The sequence below is a fragment of the Eleutherodactylus coqui genome, chromosome 8 (genome assembly GCF_035609145.1).
Source record: "Eleutherodactylus coqui strain aEleCoq1 chromosome 8, aEleCoq1.hap1, whole genome shotgun sequence".
NCBI classification, from domain to species: Eukaryota; Metazoa; Chordata; class Amphibia; order Anura; family Eleutherodactylidae; genus Eleutherodactylus; species Eleutherodactylus coqui.
Genome location: NC_089844.1, coordinates 157,058,775 through 157,085,998, shown reverse-complemented (window position 1 = coordinate 157,085,998; position 27,224 = coordinate 157,058,775). Strand labels below are relative to the sequence as shown.

General features: G+C 43.2%; 1 protein-coding gene across 2 annotated transcripts in view; it reads right to left on the bottom strand.

Moving 5' to 3' along the window:
* FBXL16 (F-box and leucine rich repeat protein 16) overlaps positions 1–27,224 on the bottom strand; it is a 72,444-nt gene that overhangs the window by 8,678 nt on the left and 36,542 nt on the right. For both annotated transcript variants that reach the window (XM_066576736.1, XM_066576737.1), the window contains exon 2: positions 6,896–7,594. In XM_066576736.1, the coding sequence (XP_066432833.1) occupies positions 6,896–7,582 (687 nt within the window). In that variant the 5' untranslated portion in view covers positions 7,583–7,594. The remainder of the gene's footprint in view (positions 1–6,895; positions 7,595–27,224) is intronic.

The window sequence follows — 27,224 nt, the reverse complement described above, 5'->3', positions numbered from 1 at the left end:
CACTATTACTAATGAGGCCACTGTGGGGGGACACTATTTCTACTGAGGACACCGTGTGTGTGGGGGGGGGGGTCACTATTTCTACTGAGGCAACTGTGGGGGCATTATTACTACTGGGGTCAATATGAGTACACTATTAATACTGAGACCACTGGGGGGGGGCACTATTACTTCTGAGGCCACTGTGGGGGTCATTACTACTGGGGCCAATATAGGGGACACTATTACTACTGAGGCCACTGTGGAGGTCACTATTGCTACTGAGGCTACTGTGAGGGGCACTATTACTACTGAGGCCACTGTGGGGGTCATTATTACTACTGAGGCTAATGCGGGGGACACTATCACTATTGAGGCCACTGTGGGAGACACTATTACTACTGAAGCCACTATGGAGGTGACTATTACTACTGAGGCTGCTGTGGGGGGCACTATTACTACTGGGGCAACTGTGGGGGGTCACTATTTCTACTGAGGCAACTGTGGGGGGCAGTATTATCCTTGGGGCCGATATAGTGGACACTATTACCACTGAGGCCAATGTGGGGGGTCACTATTACTACTAAGGCTAGTGTGGGAGAGGTAACTATTACTACAAGAGCTACTGTGGGGGACACTATTACTACTAAGGCTAATATGGGGGTGAGTATTACAACTGAGGCCACTGTAGGGGGGGGGGGGCACTATTACTAGTGGTGTTGATATAGGAGACTCTGTTACTACTGAGGCCACTGTGGGGCTCACTATTACTAGTGGGGTTGATATAGGGGACGTCTCTTTACTACTGAGGCTACTGTGGGGGACACTATTGCTATCTAGGCCACTGAGGGGGCTGATATAGGGGATACTGATACTAGTGAGGCCACTCTGGCGGGCACTATTACTACTGAGGCCAATATAAAGGATACTATTGCTACTGAGGCCAATATAGCGGATACTATTACTACTGAGGCCACTATGGGGGGCACTATTACTACTGAGGCTAATGTGGGGGGCATTATTACTATTGAGGCCACTGTGGGAGACACTATTACTACTGAAGCCACTTTGGGGAACACTATTACTACAGAGGCTACTACGGGGATCACTATTGCTACTGAGGCAAATATAAGGGACGCTATTACTACTGAGGCCACTGTGGGGGAGTCACTGTTACTACTGAGGCTACTATTGGGGACACTATTTCAATTGAGGCCACTGTGGGGATCACTATTACTACTGAGGCAACTGTGGGGGGAGTCACTATTACTACTGAGGCCACTGTTGGGGTCACTATTACTACTGGGGCTGATATAGGGGATACTTTTACTATGTAGGCCAATGTGGAGGTCACTATTATTACTGAGGCCAGCGTGGGAAAGGGTCACTATTACTACTAAAGCTACTGTGCAGGACACTATTACTACTGAGGCCACTAAGGAGGTCACTATTACTACTGAGACCACTGTGGAGGTCACTATTACTAGTGGGGTTGACATAGGAGACACTATTACTACTGAGGCAACTGTGGGGGGCACTATTACTACTGAGACCACTGTGGGGGACACTATTACTACTGGCGCCCATATAGGGGACACTGATACTAGTTAGGCCACTGTGGGGGTCATTATTACTACTGAGGCCAATATAACGGGCACTATTACTACTGAGGCCAATATAGGGGAAACTATTACTACTGAGGCCACTAGGGGGTCACTATTGCTACTGAAGCCAATATAGGGGATACTTTTACTACTGAGCCCACTGTGGCGGTAACATACTACCGAAGCTTCTGTGGGGGTCACTACTACTACTAAGGGCCACTGTGGGGGACACTATTACTACTGGGGCCAATATAGGGGACACTGATACTAGTGAGGCCACTGTGGGGGTCACTATTACCACTGAGGCCAATATAAGGGACACTTACTACTGAGGCCACTGTGGTAGTTTCTACTGCAACTGAGGCCAATATAGGGGATACTATTACTACTGAGGTCACTGTGGGGGTCACTATTACTACTGAGGCTGCTATGGGAGGCACTATTACTACAGTTGCAACTGTGGGGGGGGTCACTATTTCTACTGACACCACTGTGGGGGTCACTATTACTGCTGAGGCGACTGTGGGAGACACTGTTTCAACTGGAGCTGCTGTGGGAGTCACTATTACTACTGATGCCACTGTCTGGGACACTATTACTACTGAGGCCAATGTGGGGGTCACTAATACTACTGAGAACACTGTGGGGGTCACTAATTATACTGTGCCCAATATATAGGATACTATTACTACTGGGGCCACTGTGGGGGTCACTATTACTACTGAGAACACTGTGGGGGTCACTAATTATACTGTGCCCAATATATAGGATACTATTACTACTGGGGCCACTGTGGGGGACACAATTACTACTGGGGCCTACTGCATATGGCAGTGTACCTTAAGCTGAATTACGGTAAGTTTACGCATAACAGAAATGCTGCGCAATGTCCGTGGTGGATATCTCTCTGTGGCAAATTCCACAGCATTTCTGCATTCAAAAAACAGTCAAAATCCATACCATTGCTCCGGGTTTAGACTGGAAATCAGTGATGATTTCATACTACGCGGCACTCCACCTCGCTCTTACAATGGCTTCTCGCTATCAGTGCTCCCCGGCTTCCGGCTCCAAGAGGCTTGCTCAGGTGAGGCCACTATAGGCCGCTGGGAACCGGAAGGCGGGGAGCGCTGACAGTAGGAAGCCCTCGGAGGAGGTAAGCGGGAGCGCCGCGTTGTATGAAATCAGCTGCAGGTTTTTTTGATGCAGAGATGCAGCAGAGTGTGCTCCATGTCTTTTTTAAAGATCTTATGAGGTAAGATCATACATTGTGATAAGCGCGGGGCTTATCACACCCCTTTGTCCCACTTTACCCTTGGGAAATCTGGTCACCTTACTGGATGGTGTCTTAAGTGTCTTAGGCAGAACATTCTTCCGTGGACAGTTCTGCACCAAAGCCTGTATGTTTTACATGCAGATTTTTCAGTGGATTTGCCACGAATTTTGTAGTAAAATGCAGATGTAAGAAATGGAAGTGAATCTCTGCAGCTCGAATAATATGTTGCTGCTGTAGAAGCAACCGGAAGTAGTGAAGCAGTATAAGCACCAAAACAAAAGCATAACACTACGGCAGTACTGTAGATGAACACCAGAGGGCAGCAGGAGCTTCCAAGAGCAGTACAGGACCTGGAAATCACAGCAGCTTACATTTATCAAGTTAGAAAAATAGCAGGAGTGACGAGTGCCGCCTTGTATCCTCCATCTCCGAGTGCAATTTGTACCGCAGAACTAATAGAATGTAGCTGCTTCTAATACTATCCTTCCCATTATTACTTTAACATTTTTGTAATTCCTCTCTAAATGCCTGTCTCCACCACTAGGGGGCAATCTATATGTGACATTTCACATGCTAAACAGAGCCATATCTCCCCTTAAAGGTTATGACAGGCAGCTGACATTCTGAAGGCTCTGTATGGAGCAAATGGGCAGTATTATAGTAGTTATATTCTTGTATATAGGGGGAAGTATTATAGTAGTTATATTCTTGTACATAGGGGGCAGTATTATAGTAGTTATATTCTTGTACATAGGAGGCAGTATTATAGTAGTTATATTCTTGTACATAGGGAGCAGTATTATAGTAGTTATATTCTTGTATATAGGGGGCAGTATTATAGTAGTTATATTCTTGTACATAGGGGGCAGTATTATAGTAGTTATATTCTTGTACATAGGGAGCAGTATTATAGTAGTTATATTCTTGTACATAGGGGGCAGTATTATAGTAGTTATATTCTTGTACATAGGGGCAGTATTATAGTAGTTATATTCTTGTACATTGGGGCAGTATTATAGTAGTTATATTCTTGTACATAGGGAGCAGTATTATAGTAGGTATATTCTTGTACATAGGGGCAGTATTATAGTAGTTATATTCTTGTACATTGGGGCAGTATTATAGTAGTTATATTCTTGTACATAGGGGGCAGTATTATAGTAGTTATATTCTTGTACATAGGAGCACTATTATAATAGTTATATTCTTGTACATAGGGGGCAGTATTATAGTAGTTATATTCTTGTACATAGGAGCAGCATTATAGTAGTTATATTCTTGTACATAGAGAGCAGTATTATAGTAGTTATATTCTTGTACATAGGGGGCAGTATTATAGTACTTATATTCCTGTACATAATTAGCAGTATTATAGTACTTATATTCCTGTACATAATTGGCAGTATTATAATAGTTATATTCTTGTACATAGGGGGCAGTATTATAGTAGTTATATCCTTGTACATAGGAGGCAGTATTATAGTAGTTATATTCTTGTACATAGGGAGCAGTATTATAGTAGTTATATTCTTGTACATAGGGGCAGTATTATAGTAGTTATATTCTTGTACATAGGGGCAGTATTATAGTAGTTATATTCTTGTACATACGGGGCAGTATTATAGTAGTTATATTCTTGTACATAGCAGCAGTATTATAGTAGGTATATTCTTGTACATAGGGGCAGTATTATAGTAGTTATATTCTTGTACATAGGAGCAGTATTATAGTAGTTATATTCTTGTACATAGGGGGCAGTATTATAGTAGTTATATTCTTGTACATAGGGGGGCAGTATTATAGTAGTTATATTCTTGTACATACGGGGCAGTATTATAGTAGTTATATTCTTATACATAGGGAGCAGTATTATAGTAGTTATATTCTTGTACATAGGGAGCAGTATTATAGTAGTTATATTCTTGTACATAGGAGCAGTATTAGAGTAGTTATATTTCTTGTACATAGGAAACAGTATTATAGTAGTTATATTCTTATACATAGGGAGCAGTATTAGAGTAGTTATATTCTTGTACATAGGAGCAGTATTATAGTAGTTATATTCTTGTACATAGGAGCAGTATTATAGTAGTTATATTCTTGTACATAGGGAGCAGTATTATAGTAGTTATATTCTTATACATAGGGAGCAGTATTAGAGTAGTTATATTCTTGTACATAGGAGCAGTATTATAGTAGTTATATTCTTGTACATAGGAGCAGTATTATAGTAGTTATATTCTTGTACATAGGGGTCAGTATTATAGTAGTTATATTCTTGTACATAGGGAGCAGTATTATAGTAGTTATAGTCTTGTACATAGGAGGCAGTATTATAGTAGTTATATTCTTGTATATAGGGGCAGTATTATAGTAGTTATATTCTTGTACATAGGGGACAGTATTATAGTAGTTATATTCTTGTACATAGGAGCAGTATTATAGTAGTTTTATTCTTGTACATGAGGAGCAGTATTATAGTAGTTATATTCTTGTACATAGGGGGCAGTATTATAGTAGTTATATTCTTGTACATAGGAGCAGTATTATAGTAGTTAAATTCTTGTACATAGGGGGCAGTATTATAGTAGTTATATTCTTCTACATAGGAGGGCAGTATTATAGTAGTTATATGCTTGTACATAAGGGCAGTAGTATAGTAGTTATATTCTTGTATATAGGGGAGCAGTATTATAGTAGTTATATTCTTGTACATAGGGGGCAGTATTAAAGTAGTTATATACTTGTACATAGGGGCAGTATTATAGTAGTTATATTCTTGTACATAGGGGGCGGTACTATAGTAGTTATATTCTTGTACATAGGAGGCAGTATTATAGTAGTTATATTCTTGTACATAGTGGGCAGTATTATAGTAGTTATATCCTTGTAAATAGGGGGCAGTATTATAGTAGTTATATTCTTGTACATAGGGGGCAGTGTTATAGTAGTTATATTATTGTACATAGGGGCAGTATTATAGTAGTTATATTCTTGTACATAGCAGCAGTATTATAGTAGGTATATTCTTGTACATAGGGGCAGTATTATAGTAGTTATATTCTTGTACATAGCGGGCATTATTATAGTAGTTATATTCTTGTACATAGGGGGCAGTATTATAGTAGTTATATTCTTGTACATAGAGGACAGTATTATAGTAGTTATATTCTTGTACATAGGGGGCAGTATTATAGTAGTTATATTATTGTACATAGGAGCAGTATTATAGTAGTTATATTCTTGTATATAGGAGGCAGTATTATAGTAGTTATATTCGTGTATATAGAGGGCAGTATTATAGTAGTTATATTCTTGTACATAGCAGCAGTATTATAGTAGGTATATTCTTGTACATAGGGGGCAGTATTGTAGTAGTTCTATTCTTGTACATAGGAGACAGTATAATAGTAGTTATATTCTTGTACATAGGAGCAGTATTATAGTAGCTATATTCTTGTACACAGGCAGGTAGTATTAAAGTAGTTATATTCTTGTACATAGGGGGCAGTATTATAGTAGTTATATTCTTGTACATAGGAGGCAGTATTATAGTAGGTATATTCTTGTACATAGCAGCAGTATTATAGTAGGTATATTCTTGTACATAGCAGCAGTATTATAGTAGGTATATTCTTGTACATAGGAGGCAGTATTATAGTAGTTATATTCTTGTACATGGTAGCAGTATTATAGTAGTTATATTCTTGTACATAGAGGGTAGTATTATAGTAGTTATATTCTTGTAAATAGGAGACAGTATTATAGTAGTTATATTCTTGTACATAGGGGGCAGTATTATAGTAGTTATATTTTGTACATAGGGGGCAGTATTATAGTAGTTATATTCTTGTACATAGGAGGCAGTATTATAGTAGTTATATTCTTGTACATAGGGGGCAGTATTATAGTAGGTATATTCTTGTACATAGGGGGCAGTATTATAGTAGGTATATTCTTGTCCATAGAGGGCACAGAGACAGTAGGAAACCCTACTTAAAAAAACATTATTACCAGTCTGATTTTATGTTCTCATTACCTCCAAGCCGGCATCAGTGATTGTTGATCGCTTCAAGCTCACAGACTTCACCCCTTTTTTGGACAAAGGATAGTTGTCAATGAATTCACAGATATCCAAATCCGACACTCCGACCAAACAGAATGAATCAAAACCGCGTACAGCAAAACCCTGCAGACTGACAAACTCCTTCTCCCCTGTAGGTAGGATATTGTATAGTTCCTTGGCATGTAGTACAGGCGACAAGCTTACCCAGAACCTTGGTTGGTATAGAACTCGCCTCCATGTCTTGCAAACCTGCGCAAGAACACATTTTTCGCAAGCTGAGAAATAACAAAACAGCCGGTTTAGAATCTTTTCGTCAAGGGCTAGGTGACAATCCATTCCCTGACCCAGAACTCTGTCCAGCGATGGCCCACACGGGATTGGTGGATTCTCTTCTCCAGGGCTAAGGCCCAAAGGGATACTGTGGGTCGGAGGAGGCGGAAGGATTGGTAACACTGAAGGGGTGACATGCTCTTGGTGCTTGGGAAAGGCTTGACTTAAGATGGATGGCACAGAGGGTGGCTGGCAAATGCGGTTTTTGACAGCTGGAGTCCCTTTGGTGATGCTGGCGGAGCCCAGGCCATTGGTCGGACCAGGGATTTTCACCAGCCCATTCCGCGGCAAACATTGCGCCTTGGTGTCTCTGTTTGTTGTATTCGACATGTTTTCAACTCACTGCAAGGAAAAAACAGTAAGATTTAGGTTAGTTTCAAGAAAATCCCCATAAAATATCAATATAAGTAATTGCAATGGAATGTATTACATGGCAGGAGGGGATAATGAGTACATGACAAAGCTCCTCCCAGAGTAAGGAGGATATGTAATCTGTGTTCTGTCCCCAGACATGAAGAGGGACATTCAGAACAGCCATAAATGGATTCACTAAAATAGAATTTCTAAAATATTCTAACTTTGTAACTCAGGAATGATCCGTGCATCAGTCATGTTAATATCCATTATGTCTGGAGTTTCCCTTTAAAGCCCTGGAAGGCCTCTTTAAAGCTGCAGAGTAGCCAACAGCAGGGACACAGACAGCAGAGACATTCCTGCAACCTGGTGGCTGCTCTCCATGGTGCTGAAATCCTCTTACCAATACACAGGGTGATTGAAACGTTATGGCCACCTGACATATCTTCTAAACAAAAAGAGATAGAAGTAGGAAACTTTGTAAACCTGTAGATGGGTGGAGGAAACCATTTTGGCACTATGGTGGTGCCTGTTGGCCATCTTGGATTCAACCCAAAAACCTTCAATGGAAAGGGGGTGATGAGATACATGATTTAAGGGTAGCATTTCATCAGAAATCGATAAATGCAGTTATTTTTTCAATACCTGCAACTGTTGTCGATTTATGGATTCATGTTGAGTATTAATAAACTTGGTATGTTGGATTATGTGGTATTGAAACCACCAATCACGTCTTTTCAGGTACCAGAAGATGCCGTTAACAGGACAGAACTGAGATCATCCTGATAGTCGGTAAGAGAGGTTCATGTGCGTGAACCACCAGGAAACTGACTCAGAAGTTTGGGCAAACTGTTGGTGTCCAGGACAAACTGGTGGTCCGAGCAGTGTCCCTAATCCCCAGATATTGACAGCTCTGCTAGCTGTTTTCATGAAGAGTCCACAGTAAAGTACCAGGAGACGGGCATTGGAGTATGGTGCAAGTCAACCAACTGGCATAAGGATCCTCAAGACACACAAGTGGTGACCATGCAACATGGGTTTGGCCTCATGCACACGGGCTGATTTTTGCTGCAGAATCCGGAGCAGGTGTCTGCCTCTGGATTCCGCAGCAATAATCCTCCATAGCATACTATGGAAAAACGATTCTTCATGTACACAAGCAGAAACCCATTATGCTCATGGATGAAAATCACAGTATGGTGGATTTTACTGCAGATCCCGCATGAACAGCTTGTGTTGAAGTCAATGGCAGCTGTCCGACCCGCAGCCCATCCGCAATTGACACTACGTGTTAAGAGCGGGAGATTACATTTAAAAAAAAGAAAGATCTGTACTGCGCACGTGTGCCGACCGGCACGTCCACACACATCCGCATAGAAGAAAGAAGACACAGACAGGTACACGGGGTCGCTGGCCGCGGGCACAGGTGGTTTCCGTGCGAGAATCCCCATGCGGAATCTGCGTGTGCCATGGACATGGGGCCTTACCCTCTTATCCAGATGACCTCAATTCTGTCCTGGATTGTTTGTGATGAGTGTTTTCCATTCCACATAATTCACCACAACACCTTTATTAATACTCCACAGGACATCATCCATAACTTGAAAATAGTTGCAGATACTGAAAAAAATGGCTTCACTTTTCAATTCCTGATGAAATTCTACCCCTAAATCATCTACCTCATAACCCCATTCCCATTGTAGTTCTTTTGGCTGAATCCAAGATGTCTGCCAACAATATGGCTGACAGGCATCACCACAGTGCCAAAAAGTTTTCCTCCATCCATCGAAGTGTTTTACAAAGTCCCTACTTGTATCTCTACGTTCAGAAGATATTCTGGGTGGCCCTCACTTCAGAATCACCCAATACTTCTGCTTACTGTTCATACTAGTAGTCTGTAGCCTGTGTAATCTTATGTTTGTCACATAGGCCCTTCTGGTTGGTGACTCCTCTTAGCCATTCAGCAGAGGCAATAAGTGTCACATGACCCTACAGCTGTGACTACTATGAAACAGTAAGTTTCTAAGGAGTTGGAGGGACACCGTTGAGTTCTCATGGTCCCGATTGGCACTTTGGGCAGATGTAGCGGTCGCAGTTGCCCCCCACTGGTTGTGCTTTGATGGGTCGTTGTACAGATAAAGGAATCCTGTTCTGAAGATACATTTCCCTTAAGACACTTCAGAGCGCATTATGTTTACATGTGAAATCCTTGGGGAGTCCAACAACTCTGCCAACGGTATCGGAGCAGTAATTTGCATCTCCATGACGATGATCCTTTTGATTTGGCCCAATGGGAATTTTTCTCGCTCATTCTCACTAATGTTGAGAATTTCCTATTGCAGAAAGGATGGGCACCGTCAGAATGACTGCAAAATGCTACATTTTTGGTGATTGTTCCAAAATTTTCTTACAATTGGGTCGTGAATGGGGAGGGGTGTGGGGGGGGTGTCAATTTTAAAGTGGCAGTAAAAATTATGAAGGTGCAGCTAGAGATCTATTTTCAGTATAAGCCCTGGAGTAGCGAGATGACGGATCAATACTGCTACCTCCAGACATGTTAAATAATGTATACTCTACTATTACAGGGAAGCTGAACAGACATGTCAGCGCCATTCATTCATGAAGGGTCATAAAGCAGATGCTCTAGGTAGAATTAATGCTTTCATAACTACATTTCTCTATGGAATGCTCATAGGCATCACACCTGCATGCTTAGGGCCTAGGAGACTGAAAGAGAAGGGGCTCATCAGATATTTCCCCAGACTGAAACCATTGACTCTTTATCCCCCCCCCCCCCCCCCTCAGGGCTCAAAGCCTAAAGAGGACTTAATCTATGAAATTGGGTCCCAGCAAGGAAAGCTCCACCACTAAGATGTGTACTAATGGTAGCCCATGTAAAGCTACTAGTGAGTTAAAGGAGTTGGACCACGAGCTTTGTAGAACATTAATCTTTGTAGATCTCATTTAAATGATGAAAATGTTGGGTCTCTCATTTCTGGGAGACACTTCATTCAAATCTTATTACATTTCAAAGATCAACGTTTTGACCATGTTAGATTTAAATGAGAATTAGGAGGAAGAGGCGGAGCTGCTGCATTGGTGTTTGTGCCACAGCTCTTTGCGGACACCGGTGGTCAAAAATGGTACTGCATGCTGCTTACCTATTTGCAGTATGTTTTGAAGGAAATATCTCACAGGGATGGTGAATGTCTTATTTTAATCAGCTGGATGAGGTCTACAGTAGGGGGTATACTGTATATTAGGTCACAAAAAGGCAATAGTAAATAAAAGTTATCATAAAAAATAGATGGAGATGATTTCCACCTCCAATATAGAAGATGACCAGTGATAGATCTTATCACCCCAAGAATGGATACAGGATCCTTCCCATCACAGTGTAACAGGGCAGCCTGCAGACTACACCCTTACCCACACAAGTCACAAGTACCTCAACTTTCCACCTGTCGGTACACATGGCCGTCCCAGCACCATCCTCGGGATTAGAGGTGAAGAGATCGCCAGACTCCAATGCACATTACAGTGTGCCGCTCTGCAGCTAAGTCTGCTAGGAGAGGTTAGCTGAGCCTATGACGTGTAAGACAGTTTTCTAATTCAGGATATCTAAGCCTATAATACAGCCCCCTGAGCCTGTGTATCTCAGCATATCTCATGAGCAGGTGTATCATGCCTGCTCACTGTATCTAAGCCAACAGTGTGTTATACTGTCTGCTGAGATGCTGTATCTAAGGACTCGTTCCCATGAGTGTATTTACGCAGCATATTACATATGTAATACACAGTGAATAGCACCCATGGATTTCAGTGGGTTCATCATTGTGGTGCGTATTATGCACTGTAATAGCCCATAGAAGTGAATGAGCGTGCAGAAATATGCAGGAAACCTGGGTACTAGCTGCGTATTTACGCAAGGAATCTATGGGATTTTCAGTGTTTTTTTCCCGCATGTAAACACGCCGTGTATTTCCGCACATATAAACCTGCTAATATGTAGAAACATGCAGGGAGTCGGCAGATCCATTACTACACCGCATATCCACCGACCGCAATACAGCTGTGTGAATGAGCCCTAAGACTATCATGTGATAATGTGCTGCTTAGTATGACATGAGATGGTCTGCTAAAGTGCTGTATCTAAGTCTATAAGGTGTGATATGTTATGCTGATCTGTGTATCTAATCCTATCATGTACATTTCTGTTTGCTGAGCTACTGTATCTAATCTTATAACATGTGATACTGTCTGCTGAGATGCTTTATCCAAAATTGTCATGTGTGATACTGTCTGCTGAGCTCCTGTATCTAATCCTATCATGTGTTACACTATCACCAGAGCCTTGTATCTAATCTTATAACATGTGATACTGTCTGCTGAGCTGCTTTATCTAAGCTTGTCATGTTTGATACTGTCTGCTGAGCCCCTGTATCTAATCCTACCATTTGTGATACTGTCTGCTGAGCTGCTGTATCTAATCCTATCATGTGTTACACTATCACCAGAGCCTTGTATCTAATCTTATAACATGTGATACTGTCTGCTGAGCTGCTTTATCTAAGCTTGTCATGTGTGATACTGTCTGCTGAGCTGCTGTATCTAAGCTTGTCATGTGTGATACTGTCTGCTGAGCTGCTGTATCTAATCCTATCATGTGTGATACTGTCTGCTGAGCTGCTTTATCTAAGCTTGTCATGTGTGATACTGTCTGCTGAGCCATGTTTCTAATCCCATCATACATGATACGGTCTGCTGATTCATGAATCCTATCCTAATATGTGTGATACTCTTCCCTGCACCTGTATTTAATCCATTGTGTGTGATACTGTTTGCTGCGCCATGTATCTAATCCTATTAAGTGTGATGCTGTCTGCTGAGCTGCTGTATCTAATCCTTTTATGTGTGATACCGTCTGCTTAGCCACGGTATCTAATCCCATCATGTGTGATATTGTCTGTTGATCTGTGTATCTAAGCTGGCCATGTGTGACACAACATACACTGGCCATATAATTAGGGTTACACGTCCGTCCATCACGCTGAGCCTCATTAGACTCTTAAGCACTGAGCTGGACGTATGAATGGCAGCTGCTCGTTCACTGCTGAGCGACTATTCACTGGCATCAGCCACCCTGCAGCAGCAGCACTGACGTGTGGGAGCTTCTTCCCAGAAGATGGTGGAAGCTGTGGGAGGAGAGCAGGAAGAGAATGAAGAACGTGACAGTGAACACTATGTGGGACTGGGAGCCGATAATAGGACGGATGATGCAAGAACGCAGGCAGGGAGGCGAGGTTGTGCCTTTCCTCTGGGGGTTTGGAGGTAGCTGGCGCCGCTCCATCCTATTCTAAGAAACGTTTCACAGTGTAACGCTCGCAGCCATATTCATATGTCACGTGCTGGGCTCCATTATCATTCACGCCATCCGCTCAGTGCTCGCCACATGCACCGAAGCACGGAGCTAAGACAACTGGAAGATGTAGACAAGACCATGTCCCACTCAATGGGGCAGTAAGCTTTCCTGCACCCTGGGCAAAGAGTCAGTCTGCTGCCCTTCCCTGTGTCTAAACAGCAGGGCACTGGCACTCAGGACCCAGGGCACATGCCCCCTAGCCCTCCTTGGCTACACCCCTGCAATAGTTGGGGTATGTGAGCTGTCACCCCTAAACATATCAGTTCAGACAGGATCATGATTCAAAGAGGCAAAGCTTTACATTCATATATAATTGCAAGAAAAAGTAAGTGAACCCTTTGGAATAACCTGGATTTCTCCATTGATTACTAATGCACGGTGGTCTAATTGTATCTGAGTCACAATTGGAGACAAACACAATATAACTAATAACACACAAGTAGCTGTAGTAGCATTCATGTATTTTATTATAATCATTCACTATGCAAGAAGCCTTGAATGTATTATAAGTCTTTCACGCGGGCTACAAAATCATTGCTACAAAACGCATGTATGTGAAGCTCATGGTTACCAATGGGTTCTTTCGGGCTACGAAACATCCCTCATGTGAAAGAACCCATTGGAAACAATGAGCCTCACATACATGCGTTTTGTAGCAATGATTTTGTAGCCCATGTGATAGAGGCCTTAACCTATAAATCCCCCTTTAGCAGTGATCACCTCCACCAAATGTTTTCTGTACCTGCAAATAAGATTTGCACAACATTTAAAAGGCGTTTTGGGCTATTCCTCCCTGCAAATGGGTTTCAGTTCATCAGTATTTCTGGGATGCCTTCTGTGCACAGCCCTTTTCAGGTCATACCACAACATCCCCACCTGGTTAAGGTCAGGACACTGACTCAGCCATTCCAAAACATAAATCCCCTTTTCCCACCATCCTGTACATGATTTACTTGTATGCTTAGGGTAATTGTTTTGTTGTATCAACAAAACTCTCTTCAGCTTGAGTTCATGAATGGCTGTCCCTATATTGTCCTGTAAGATGTTCTGATCCACCTTAGAATTCATTGTTTTCTCAATGATCACAAGCTGCCAGGCTATGACGAACAAAGCAGTTCCAAACTATGATCCCTCTTCTACCATAGTCCCAAACCATAATATCCCATCCTCTATAGCCCTAAACCATGATGCCTCCTCTACCATAGTCCCAAACCATAATATCCCATCCCCTAAAGCCCTAGACCATGATGCCTCTTCTACCATAGTCCCAAACCATAATATCCCATCCTCTATAGCCCTAAACCATGATGCCTCCTCTACCATAGTCCCAAACCATAATATCCCATCCTCTATAGCCCTAGACTATGATGCCTCCTCTACCATAGTCCCAAACCAGGATGTCCCATCCTCTATAGCCCTAGACCATGATGCCTCCTCTATCATAGTCCCAAATCATGATGTCCCATCCTCTATAGACCAGTGATAGTGAACCTTTTAAAGACCGAGTGCCCAAACTGCAACCCAAAACCCACTTATTTATTGCAAAGTGCCAACATGTCAGGGGGCGTGGCTCATCACGATGTATGATTTTACCCCCGTCGTTCTAAAAAGGACCGGGCCACTTCAAAATAGACAGGGTACAGATTTTGCATCCAGAAAAGCAGACAAAATCCACACGCTGTCTATTTTGAAACAGCCCTACTCATTTCCACCACATGTAAACATACTCCAGCGGTAATAGTGACCCGCCCACCAACCCCAGCGATAATAGTGACCCCCACCCCAGCGATAATAGTGACCCCCACCCCAGCGATAATAGTGACACCCCCCCAGCGGCCCCAGCGATAATAGTGCCACCACCCAAGTATAACAGTGACACCCCCCCCCCAGTTTAATAGTGAGACCCCACAGCGGCCTCCAGTATAATAGTGAGACCCCACAGCGGCCCCCAGTATATTAGTGAGACCCCACAGCGGCGCCCAGTATAATAGTGAGACCCCACAGCGGCCCCCAGTATATTAGTGAGACCCCACAGCGGTCCCCAGTATATTAGTGACCCCTACAGTGGCCCCAAACATAACAGTGACCCACCACAGCGGCCCCCCAGCGCATTAGTGACCCCTCGCAGCGGCCCCCAGCGTATTAGTGACCCCCCACAGTGGCCCCCAGCATACAAGTGACCCCCACAGCGACCCTCAGCGTATTAGTGACCCCCCACAGCGGGCCCCAGCGTATTAGTGACCCCCCACAGCAGCCCCCAGCATAATAGTGACACCCCACAGCGGCCCACAGCATATTACTCCTCACCAGCATGGGTTCATGAAGGGTCGATCATGTCAGACCAATTTGATCAGCTTCTACAATGAAGTAAGTTCTAAGCTAGATCTGGGAGAGTCTATTGATCTCGGATATCTGGACTTCTCTAAAGCATTTGACACCGTGCCACATAATAGGCTAATATACAAAATGAGGCAGCTCGGACTGGGTGAAAATGTGTGTAATTGGGTAAAGAATTGGCTCATAGAAAGGAAGTAGAGGATATGGTTATGCGGTGAATTTGAGCCAATGAGACTATCACCCATTCCTAGTGATGAGACCAAAGGGTATAAGATCCCATGTAATCTGTAATAAAGTGCGCAGTTATGTCCCCGTGTGAGGAACTATACCAGACCTCCGTGTGTGGTGTCTCTTCTTTACCGCCGGCAGCGGGGCATTGGGGTGGGCCTGATTGGTGCTGTACGCAGAAATTTCCCTGACAAATGGCACCCAACAAAGTGGGGCGGTAAAACCGGAGCCGTGCCGCCCTGTCCACCCGGATCCACGCCACGGGGAAGCCGTCCTGCTGCAAACCGAGCCTGATCAACTCACAGAACTCCAGGTAAGACCGGCATATATTTATGTTGTGTTTTACGCTGAGAGTCTTGCAGCAGGAGGGACTATCTGTGTTTGGTGACCGGACGGGTTGGGTTAAGAGTTCTACATGGTAACTCGTGGGCTTCGGGTTTGCCGTCACGGACCACTGACCGTGATAAGGGCACAAATCGCTCACCCAGAAACTAGTCTGTAGTCTATTTGTACTTTGAAGTCCGTAGCATTTTAGCAATAGTGAAGGTTGTTTGTTGTATCTGCAGAATTTTGTTTTTTCTCTTTTTCTTTTCATTTGGTCTCACAGACGAAGGAGCCCTCAGTTGTTTTAGTTGTTGATGGTTTAGTTGAGAGGGATGCACTCTGTGAGATAGGTCCCATAGACGAAGGAACCCTCCGTTTTAGTTTAGTTAGTTGTTGATGGTTTAGCTGAAGAGGGATGCACTCTATGGGACTGGTTCCATAGAAGGAGATACCTTCGGTTGTTTTGCCGTATATAAGGGGCTAACAATTTGGGTCAGAAGGATGCACTCTATGGAGCGTGTTATTATTATTGTTGTTGTTGTTCTAATATGCGTAAGACCTTATTAAAGAAGACGGAGCCCCTCAAGGGCCGCTGCCGTGCGGATGAATTGGTGGAGGAGAGACAAGGGTCCCAATCTGTAAAATGTAAGAAAACTCTTATGAAAATGTGTGACATGGACCCGCACGGTAGATTACAATATGGGGACTGGGAGGAGGTTCTTAGGACCAAGAAGGGCGCCTTAAAAGACAAAGGTTTACTAGAAGGTGCTGAAGTGAGGAGCAGAGGGACAGTCAGAGAAAGTTAAGTATGTACACGTATTAAGAAAATATCCGTAAGTGAAATGTTGGAAAGTACAGTAAGTGATCAAGAGGGTGTTGGGAGAGTGTCTATTGAAGGTTACATTGGCAGTTAGGTAGGAAGAGGAATATGGGGAACAAGCAAAGTTGAAAGAAAGATTACTAGCATGTGATTTGTTGGCAGAGAGGAAAAGGTGTATAATACTATATATATATATATATATATATATATATATATATATATATGTGTGTGTGTGTGTGCAAATGGTTAACTGAGCTTGCTTTTAGTGGGAGAAGGATTGTTTACTTGAAGCTGCAGCCTGTGTCTAGGTTCCAAGGTCAAGAGATAACAAAGCAGAGAGAATGCAATACTAACCCTGGAAAGTAGCCTTGCTTGCTTAAATAGAATGAAAGCTTGAAATTAATCTAATAAATTATACCTTCTTAGAAGGCAGGAAATATAGCAATTTCTAAGGTATATTCTTACTGGGTTCTGAGGTCACAAATGGACACGTCTTGGTCTCTTTCATACAGGTGTAAGAAAGTTATAGTAAGAAAGTTATACCCCACTCACATCCTGTGGGGGGCTTTTAAGAATACAGGGGTTGAAAATGCAGAACATGTTGCACTGTCAGAAGGTCCCAGCATATGTGTTATTTATGAGTTCAAATGCAGGGAATAGTTAAACTAAAACAACTCTGTTCAGCCGGTGAATGCATATTCGTAGAGAGATAACAGTTATTTTGCAAAGGTGGGGGCTTTCAGACTTCACTTTTTGTTCAGGGTCACAGACCGAGAAGGAAAGGCAAGGGGGCTGAAAGATACCCACGCATTCTAAAATATATCAGCATTCAATATAGCATATAATAGCTTCAGTAGATAAGAAAGATAGAATGTCTCAGTCACTCTAACTTTTTCACATAATTTGTCATAAATAGCGCTCATTCACAATCTCATCTCAATAGAATCATGTACTTTATAACATTATAGCACTCACCTCAATTTTTTTTAAACTGATGTATGTTTGTTTGTCAAACTTTTTATCTGTGCATCTGTATGTACTGGTACACCTTCAATGGGGGGGGGGGCGTGACGGGGCAGACTTGAGCACATGGATGGATGAGAGTTAATGACCAGTGTTCAGACTGTGATGAATGTAAAAAGTGTGATGCGGATATTGACTGGGGATAAAAGTCCCCCCCCCCCCCCCACCCATGCATAAGACTTTACTTGTTTGAGATGTGGAGGCTTAGACTGTGGAGCTTAAATGAAGGTGTGAAGAAAGACGCAAGCAACCAGTATCGAGGGGGTGGAGCTAGATGATGTAAAAGTCTTGTCCACAAAGGAGGGGGTAAGAATCTTGAGCAGCTAGTAAAAGTTTTTTTTTTTCTCTCTCAAATTTGATAAGACATTGCAGGCAGGATCAGATTAATAATGAATTTGCTTACGGGATATCACATTTCAAATATGGATAGATGTTTTGTAGAATATTCTGCCCCGATGTAACTCATGTCTCTGTTATTGGTGCTAACATTTTACAGGCCTTATCTGCATCCATCAAATCTTTTTACAATGTTGTACTACCTTAAACCCGGCTACTCTTCTTACAATTGAGTACCCTGGTTCAAAGGGGGGGAGGAGAAGGCATAGGTGATCTAGGTATTGCAAATCAGCCATTTTTAATTTTTGTGCAACAAGATTCTGATCTTTTTGAAATAGAGTACCAGCCTGATTGTCTAGCATTGATGCAACAAGAAAATTTAAATTTTAAAAAGTTACTGAAAGCCCTTGTTAACAATGCATATTTTGAGTTGTTTTTTATAGATGGTACCAGGGTGATTGACGACTCAACACTGGATAGGCAGTCGTCACACAACAAGATGTCCTAAAAGCAGAATGCCTGCGCATGTCTCAGCACAAGAAGCAGAACTAAAGGCCCTCACTGAGGCGTGTAGAGTGGCAGAAGGTAAGACGGCAATCCTTTACACTGACTCCCGGTATGCATTTGGCATAGCTCATGATTACGGCCCAATATGGAAGGCCAGACAGTTTTTTACCTCAGCAGGACAGCCAATTAAGAATGGTGCAGCGGTGCAGAGTCTCACAGAGGCCCTACTTCTACCTGACAAAGTGGAAAGCTCACACCAATTCCTACACCGGAGAAGCAAGAGGCAACGCCATCACAGACCACACAGCAAAGGCAGCGGCCCTCAAGCCGTGGAAGAACAGAAGAAAAGAAGAATTTGACAATAACTTTGGACTTTGACTACACTTTGGACTTTGATAAAAACTTGGACTTTGATAAAAACTTTGGACTTTGATATGCTAAAGACTTTACAGTTACAAGCCAGCAAGGAAGAAAAGGAAAAATGGACTAAAAAGGGACGGCTTATGGCGAACAGTCAACAGAACTTGCCTACCACGGTCCCTGTGCCCCATGATGGCCCAGCTGACGCACGGAAAGACGCACCTCTCAAAGCAGCAATAAAGTCAACGCTTGAACAAGGACGGGTGGCTCCTGGGTTTTCTGTAGCTGCTGCATCATTTGTCCAATTTTGCATGATCTTTGCCTTAAGCAACAGGGCAGAAGTAAAATTTGCCACATAACACTTGCCTGGACCACTGTACCCATTTCAGGGATTGCAAATTGGCTACATTCAGCTCCCACTTGTTGGGAAGTATGAATATGTGCTTGTTCTTTTCAGGTTGGAAAGACCTACCCTGTTACCAAAGTAAATAAGCAGGTAACCGCACAGAAGCTCATGAATGAGGTAATCTGCAGATATGGGGTACCGGAAGTGATTGAGTCAAACAAAGGTACACACTTCACAGGTGAAATAATGCAATACATCATGTCTGCTTTAGGTATATTCCAGGCTTTTCACACACCCTACCATCCACGGAGTAGTGGGAAAGTAGATCCAAAAGGCAATGGAGAAAATGGGCAAATCTTGAATTGAGTGTCTTCCATTAGTTTTTCTTTTTCTCCGGAGGGTACATGCCTCAGTAACTGAGTTTGGGGAATGATTTTCTTGTTAATTTTGTCATAGGCCTCTCCAAGGAATTGTCAATAACGCATTCCGCAGTCTCTGCTTTTCTCCCAGGTCACAATCTGAAACCAGATGACAGGGTCTATGTAAAAAGGTTTGAGAGAGAAACCCGGTTTGAAGGTCCCTACCAGATGCTGTTCACCACCCCAACTGCAGTCAAGCTCGAAGGAAAGCCCACTTGGATCCACACCTCGCACTGCAAAAAGACCCTGGGTCCTGGAGCACAGAACTCATGATCCTGCATATCCTTTACATGCTATAATGTGGTACAATTCCTCTAACACACACCTTTGACTACTGTACACTAGCCCCCTGTTTCAGGGATCAGAACAAATTAATACAGTCAAATGTGCAATATGAAGACTACACTGAGGGTGAGAATCCAACACCGCATCGTGCTAAGAGAGAAGTTGACGCTCCAGGTGGTAACTTTAATCCACATGTATACATAGATGCAAGAGGAGTGCCAAGGGGGGTGCCAGACTAATTTAATTCTAGAGATCAGGTTAAAGCAGGTTTTGAGTCCTTATTTGCTATTGTCACTGTTAATAATAATGTAAACTACACCAGAGATGCTTTGCAAGGGTTAGCTGACCAGTTAGGGCCCACTGCATCCATGGCATTCCAAAATAGAGTGGCCCTCCGTGTGTGGTGTCTCTTCTTTACCGCCGGCAGCGGGGCATTGGAGTGGGCCTGATTGGTGCTGTACGCAGAAATTTCCCTGACAGTAGTGAGGGCTCTGCGTGCTGCCTCCGGCATGCGTGCCAAACGTTTGCCAACACTACCCTAGACCATAGTCCCGAACCATGATGTCCTATCCTCTATAGCCCTAGACCATGATGCCTCCTCTACCATAGTCCCAAACCATGATGTCTCATCCCCTAAAGCCCTAGACCATGATGCCTCCTCTACCTTAGTCCCAAACCATGATGTCCCATCCTCTATAGTCCTAGACCATGATGCCTCCTCTACCATAGTCCCAAACCATGATGTCCCATCCTCTATAGCCCTAGACCATGATGCCTCCTCCACCATAGTCCCAAACCATGATGTCCCATCCTCTATAGCCCTAGACCAGTGATGGGCAACCTTTTGAGCTCGGTGTGCCAAAGTCGCCAAAAAACCAAGCATAACTCGGGTGGTGTGTCACTTCGAGAAAAAAAAACATATATTTGCAATATTTATCGTTTAAATAACAGAAATGTATAATTGTAATATATAGCTATATTTAGTAAACCCAAACCCCCCATAGCACAGGCTCTCGCCTCTCCCAGCCTCCCCCTCACATATCTTAGTAATGATGAGCCCCCATCAGTGACAGTGACCCCCGCAGCAGCCCCCAGCAGTGACAGTGCCCCCCACAGCAGCCCCCAGCAGTGACAGTGCCCCCCCACAGCAGCCCCCAGCAGTGATAGTGCCCCCCACAGCAGCCCCCAGCAGTGACAGTGCCCCCCACTGCTTCTGCGTCAAAACCGCTTCAAAGGTTATTTTTGTCTTGCGAGTTTTCTTGCGGATTTTCCGCGCGGAAAATCTGCAAGCGTTTTTTTCGGCAGCGCTTTTTTACTTTTGCAGTGTATTTTGGTGCGGATTTTGGGGCATCCATAGGGGTCTATGGACAAAAAAGCGCTGTGGAAAAGTCAAAAGAATTGACATGCTGCGTCTTGAAAAACCGCGCCGCAGTTGCATTTCCGCACTGCGGCTGTGCGGAAAAAATCCATCATGTGAGAACAGCTTTTTGCCTAAACACATTTGTGCTGCATTGCACTGCAAACGCAGCGATTTTGCCGCAGTGCGGATATGCAACGGCAATCCGCGGCAGAACCGCGGCAAATCCGCCCTGTGTGGACCCAGGCTTACACAGTGTTTGTTTATAATTGGGACTTAGATACAGGCAGACATTTTATTAGTAATCAATGCTGAAATCCAGGGAATTCTAAAGGGTTCACTTACTTTTTCTCTATTATTGTTCTTTTACTCTTGAGCAGGGGAAGGGATGAGATGATGATTTTGAGATATTATTGATGTGAGCTGCTCATATGACCGCCATGACATTTTCTGATCTGTACTCTAGTGCTTTAGCCTTGTCATGGGGCCAATGTATGGATCTAAGTCACCATCCACACCATTGGCCACTTACTAGCTGTCTTAAAAGTGGACGTTCGCATCAATGGTGATGGCAAATGGAATCCATACAATGTTCTTCTGACAAGGCAGACCTGTCATGGGCATACTGAAGTTTAGGCCGGGAGCTTACCACCATATTATGACTGCTATTTTGCATGCTTAATACAGAAGTGCGTTCCGACCTGATGGCAAATATGCGGACCCAAATCATATATTCCTAAGATGCTCCGATTTCGGGTCAGGCCGGAACGCACTACCGTATTATGGATGCAAAATGGCAGACAATATACGATGGTGTGTTTGTGATCTGAAGACGATTTTGATCTCCTATCACACTATAACGTGCGGCGGCTGTGAACTTGTCGCTTGCTTCTGACTACAGAACACCACAAGGACTCATTTGACAGCTTTTTTCGCAGTTTCTTAGTGTGAGAGCTGCAGCGAGAGGCTCTGACGTCTACTCTGCACTTTTACATAACACACACCTGCCGGACATCTTTTTTTAGGTGCGGTTAAGAAACTTTTTGCACCCGACAACATTTGGACTAACAAGTACTGAAAGTACAAAGTGATGACAATGTACCCCAAAATATAGGTTCCTTGCTAACCTCAGCAACTGGAACGTTTTATATAAGGAGTGGCCGCTTTAAAACCAAAGTCCACCTTTTATCATCAAGTCGTCATTTGTTCATGCTGCGCTGATTTATTTCTTAATACATCTTTAGGTTACGTTCACATGTAGCAGAATTGGTTCAGATATTCTGCAAGGGAAAATCCGCACCAACATCCAGCGTCAAAGGGTGAAGATAGGCTTTTTCTTTATCCCCTTCATGACCGAGGATGTACATGTACGCTGTCAGCTGCCAGTGTGGATATAGAACGGGTAGTGACTGTCATCTCTTTCATACAGCAATAGCTTGGATCGTAGCTGTTCAACTACTTAGATGCCGTGGTGAATCCTGACTGCTGCATGTAAGGGCCCTTTTACATGGGGCAATTGTTGGGTGCAGATGCCTCACAGGTCGTCCCAGAAATGATCATTCTTGTGATTTTACCCCCTGGAAAGAGCATTGCTAGTAAATGGAGGCGGAGTGACCCGGGGATCGTTCCAGTCCACCCGCCTCCATTCACAGTAAACAGGAGGTCATTCATAGATAAACAACTGCCTGTTTACACAGGCCAAGCATTGACCAGTTTTTATGCATACAGAAACTGAACAACGAATGATAAGAGAATGAATTATCATTCACTGTTCAGTCAGTGCATGCATTCACATGGAGCAATCATTGTTAAGATTCTCGCTGGATCACGGGAAGTTGCCTGTGTAAAAGGGCTCTAAGCCGTTAGCCAATACCCCATCAACCCCTGTGATGTCTAGTGAAGTTTCCCAGGGCTGCCATGGATCCTAACCTGCTAAGTCCTGTTTGTGGCAAAGTAATAAAACGTGGTAAACTTAATATCACTATAATTGTAATGACCCAAAAAATAAAGGAAGCAAGTCATTATTATTGCATTGTAAACAACATGAAAATGAAACGTAAAGAACAATAACGCAGTCTCGTTTTTCCATTTTCCTCGGTTTTTCAGTACTTCAGTTGAAAAAGTACAGCTATGTTGACGGAAAAATAAAAAAAAACTGATAGCTCCTCAAAAAAAATGACACTGAATGAATAAAATGGCTTGGGAATAAAAGGGTTAAAGGGACTATTTAAAAACATAGTTGCTTTAATTAAAAAAAAAACAAAACAGCACTACCCCGCTCCACAGGTGATGCGTGGTATTGCAGCTCTGCTCCGTTCACTTCTATATAGCTGAGTGCCAATGCCAGATCCAACCTGCGGACAGGCAGGATCTTGTTTTTTAAAGAAAGCAGCCATGGGTTTCCAACTCTTTGTATTTGTCCTTTGACTTGATAAGGTCTTGCTGAATCTACTGACAGAGTAACAATGAACTCTGGGTAATGGCTGTTTTAAAATTAGTTTTATATTGAACGATCCAATTCCCAGCGGGAGCCTTTGGCAGAGAACGAGCTCATAGTTATCTAATATCGATAATATCATAAACACTTATTTCTGGTCTTTACGGTGGAATAGAAAGCTCTAAAGAAAATGATGTAGATATGATAACAATACTTCAAGACATGAGACTCAACTTGATATCATGTAACCTCATAGTCCCACAGCTGTGGCTTCCCAGAACGACATCTCATTGTGAATCCACACTAAATGGGAAAATCCAGCAATCTGAGTTCCAGTAAACTTACAACGAGGTCTGGTCATCGGTGCTAGACTAGCCTGGGGCAGGATTTCACAATGCTACTTGTGAGGTTTTCTCGTGTAATGGTGTGTATCCGAAAGGAGCGCCTGTGGAAGGAAACAATTCAGCATTGAAAGGGATCAGAAGAGGATGTCAGGAATCACTCTGACCAATGGGTGCTGCGCAGTCATGTGCAGCCGAATACAACACTGGTGCTCCAACTAATATGTCCAAATACACAATTTGCTACCTGTAAGGACTGGTGGTTCGCAGGTCCGTCGTGCCAGCACCGCCGGTCCTGTCACACGTGCGGCACAGGGGGGCCCCGATCCTCGTCACCTCCCCTGGCCGCCAAGTTCCTCCTCGCTGCCGGGTTGCTAGGGACACGGTAGGTGTTGCCCCGCGTCGTGTCCTCGGTATTATGGCAACCAGGCATGTGTCTCCTTTCCTGCCTCCTGCTGCTGGGGCGGGAGCTCTGACAACATTTAAACCTGCTTGTGTCTGCAGACCAATGCCAGTGTTAGTTTGGTTTTCCTGCTACACCAGCGTACTCCATGTTTTGACTCCTGATATTGACTCTCTGCTTTTGACCCAACGTTCTCTTTGTTTGACCCTCTTGTACTGCGCTCCCTCTCATTGCTGACCTGGATTGTCTGACTCTCCTTGTTGTTGTTTGTTCCAGTGTCTGTCCATTTGTTAGTCCCAGTGTTCCCCTTCCTTGGTGAGTGTAGGGACCGTCGCCCAGTTCTCGCCCTGGGACTTAGCCCAGGGGGGCAAGTAGGTAGGGACAGGGGTTGCGGGTATTTTCAGGAACTTCCAGTTTCCCGGACCCCGTGTCCTGACACTACCATTCCTTAGAATGGATGGGCTTTAACAGAAGACTTCAAGGCATCACTGGGCAGTGGAAAACATCGCCAGGTCAAATGGATCCAGATTTCTGTTGCACCATGCTGATGGGAGGTCAGAATTTGGCGCAAGCAGCATGAATCGATGACCCCTTGCTGCCAACTGGCAAGACCTGCATCTAATGTGCAGTAACTAGAAGAAGCTCCCTGTCCGCGGGGGCTGATAATCCTGGAGAACAATTTCATCACCTAGTGGAATCCATGCCATAATGGATTGCTGCGGTTCTGAAGTCCAAAGGAGGTCCAACACTCTACTAGATGGGGGCTCTAATAAAGGGATTATTCAGTGTATCCTAAAATAAGACTAAATTTCTTCTAGGTGTGATGTTGGTCATCAAATTCCTAAAAGTCGTAGGATTTATAGAACTCGTCTAATGGACAGTAGAACCAGAAGACCCCAATGTTCTGAGAAGGACATGGAGGTGTGATGGTGGTTCCACAGTTGAAGGACCTTGCCTTCTAGACAGTGAACTAGAAATCTCTCACAGACGTCAATGTCTTGAGATAATGTTGAGTTCTGTTTAAGTGTGGTGCTAATGGTTAAGGCCTCTTTCACACAACAGAATTTTGCTTCAGTATTTGTAAGCCAAAACCAAGAGTGGGTTCAAAATACACAAGAAGTACACATCTTTCCATTATACTTTCTTCTATCTAGGTGCCATCTGTAAGAAGAATGTATATGTTTACCAAGGAGAAGACAATCCCAGATCTCGTGTAGAAGTCTGAGCCCAGGAGAAATACAAATCACACCAGCCTGTTGAGGTATCAAATGATTTCTAATTTTTTCTAAGGTGTATGTGGTTTATATACCATAAATGACATCACAGGAAAAGTACATACCTCCAAGATTAATAATAATACATGATAGGGTACAACTAAAATGTTTAACATAAGTTACACCTTTTAAGGTGCAACTATAATATACAATGAAACCGTTATGAATTCAGTGAAAAGGAATTTTAAGGGGGGGGGGGGGCTGGGAGACTCTTATCTTCTGTTCGTCTCTATCCGTACCATTCACTGGTATAGAAAAAGTTTCATTTAACCCCTTCACTACTTATACTAGCATCATGCTGTATCTTTCTAGTCTACTATCTAATAGAAAAACAATTAACTGATACATTGATCTACAATTTTCTTAACACCATCCTTGGTTTTGGTTTCCAAATACTGATGCAAAACACTCACTAGGAGGTTGTCATGTGAAAGTAGCCCAATTCCCTACTGGAGCTCAAAAATCAATCTTGTAACTTGTCCCAGAGGATTCAAATGTCCTGAGAACATGGGACAGGTAACAGCCAATAGGATGTAAGATAGTCAGTTAGAGTCAGTAAGTATGCCTTCATACTTACCTTAAACTCAGTAACTGACTATCATACATCCTATTGGCTGTTACCTGTCCCCCATATGGCTATTATTCTATGTACAGTATGTCCAGCAAATACTGATGAAGAGGTTTGGTAGCCTCGAAACGTGTATATATGCTGGTTTTACAATAAACAGAGAAGTTCAGCAAAAATATACTTTGTGTATTCATATATTTTCCCAGGTTGCACCTTATACCCAATTTTTTAACCTTTAAATGTTTATTTTGGCCAGCAGCAGATTCTATCATAGTCTCCTTCTATGATCACCATTCTTGGTCAGGGTTTCTCTAGTAGAGGACACATGAACAGAGGTCTCTGCAATTAGTAGAGTCTTCTCCAGGTCTTCTGCTGTTCCTCTTGGGTTCTTACTTGTTTCAGGAATTGTGCTCTTGGAGTAATGTAACAGGATGCTTCTGGGGAGAGTAGAACATTCTTGAATGTTCTGCATTACTATATAATTATGGATTGATGTACATCTAGGTCTTTAGCCGTTATAGCCTTTCCTGGCTTTATGCATCTCTATAACATCTCTTCTGAGGTCTTCTGACAGTTGCTTAGATCAACGTGTGGTTCAACCTAACCAATTTTTTTTGAGAAGAACAGATCTGTCATTAACCTGGTTTTGTGTTTCTTTATTAAATGGGCAAAGCACCTGTGAAACCTGCACTTCCACTCTCATCTCCTTTACTGAAGCACCTTTTGCTAGTTAGTCCTTGGACTAATGTGGATGATTAATCATTGTGCTCAGTAAAAGACAAACGATACAACTCTCTCCATGTTATTAGTTCCATTGTGTTCATCTATTAT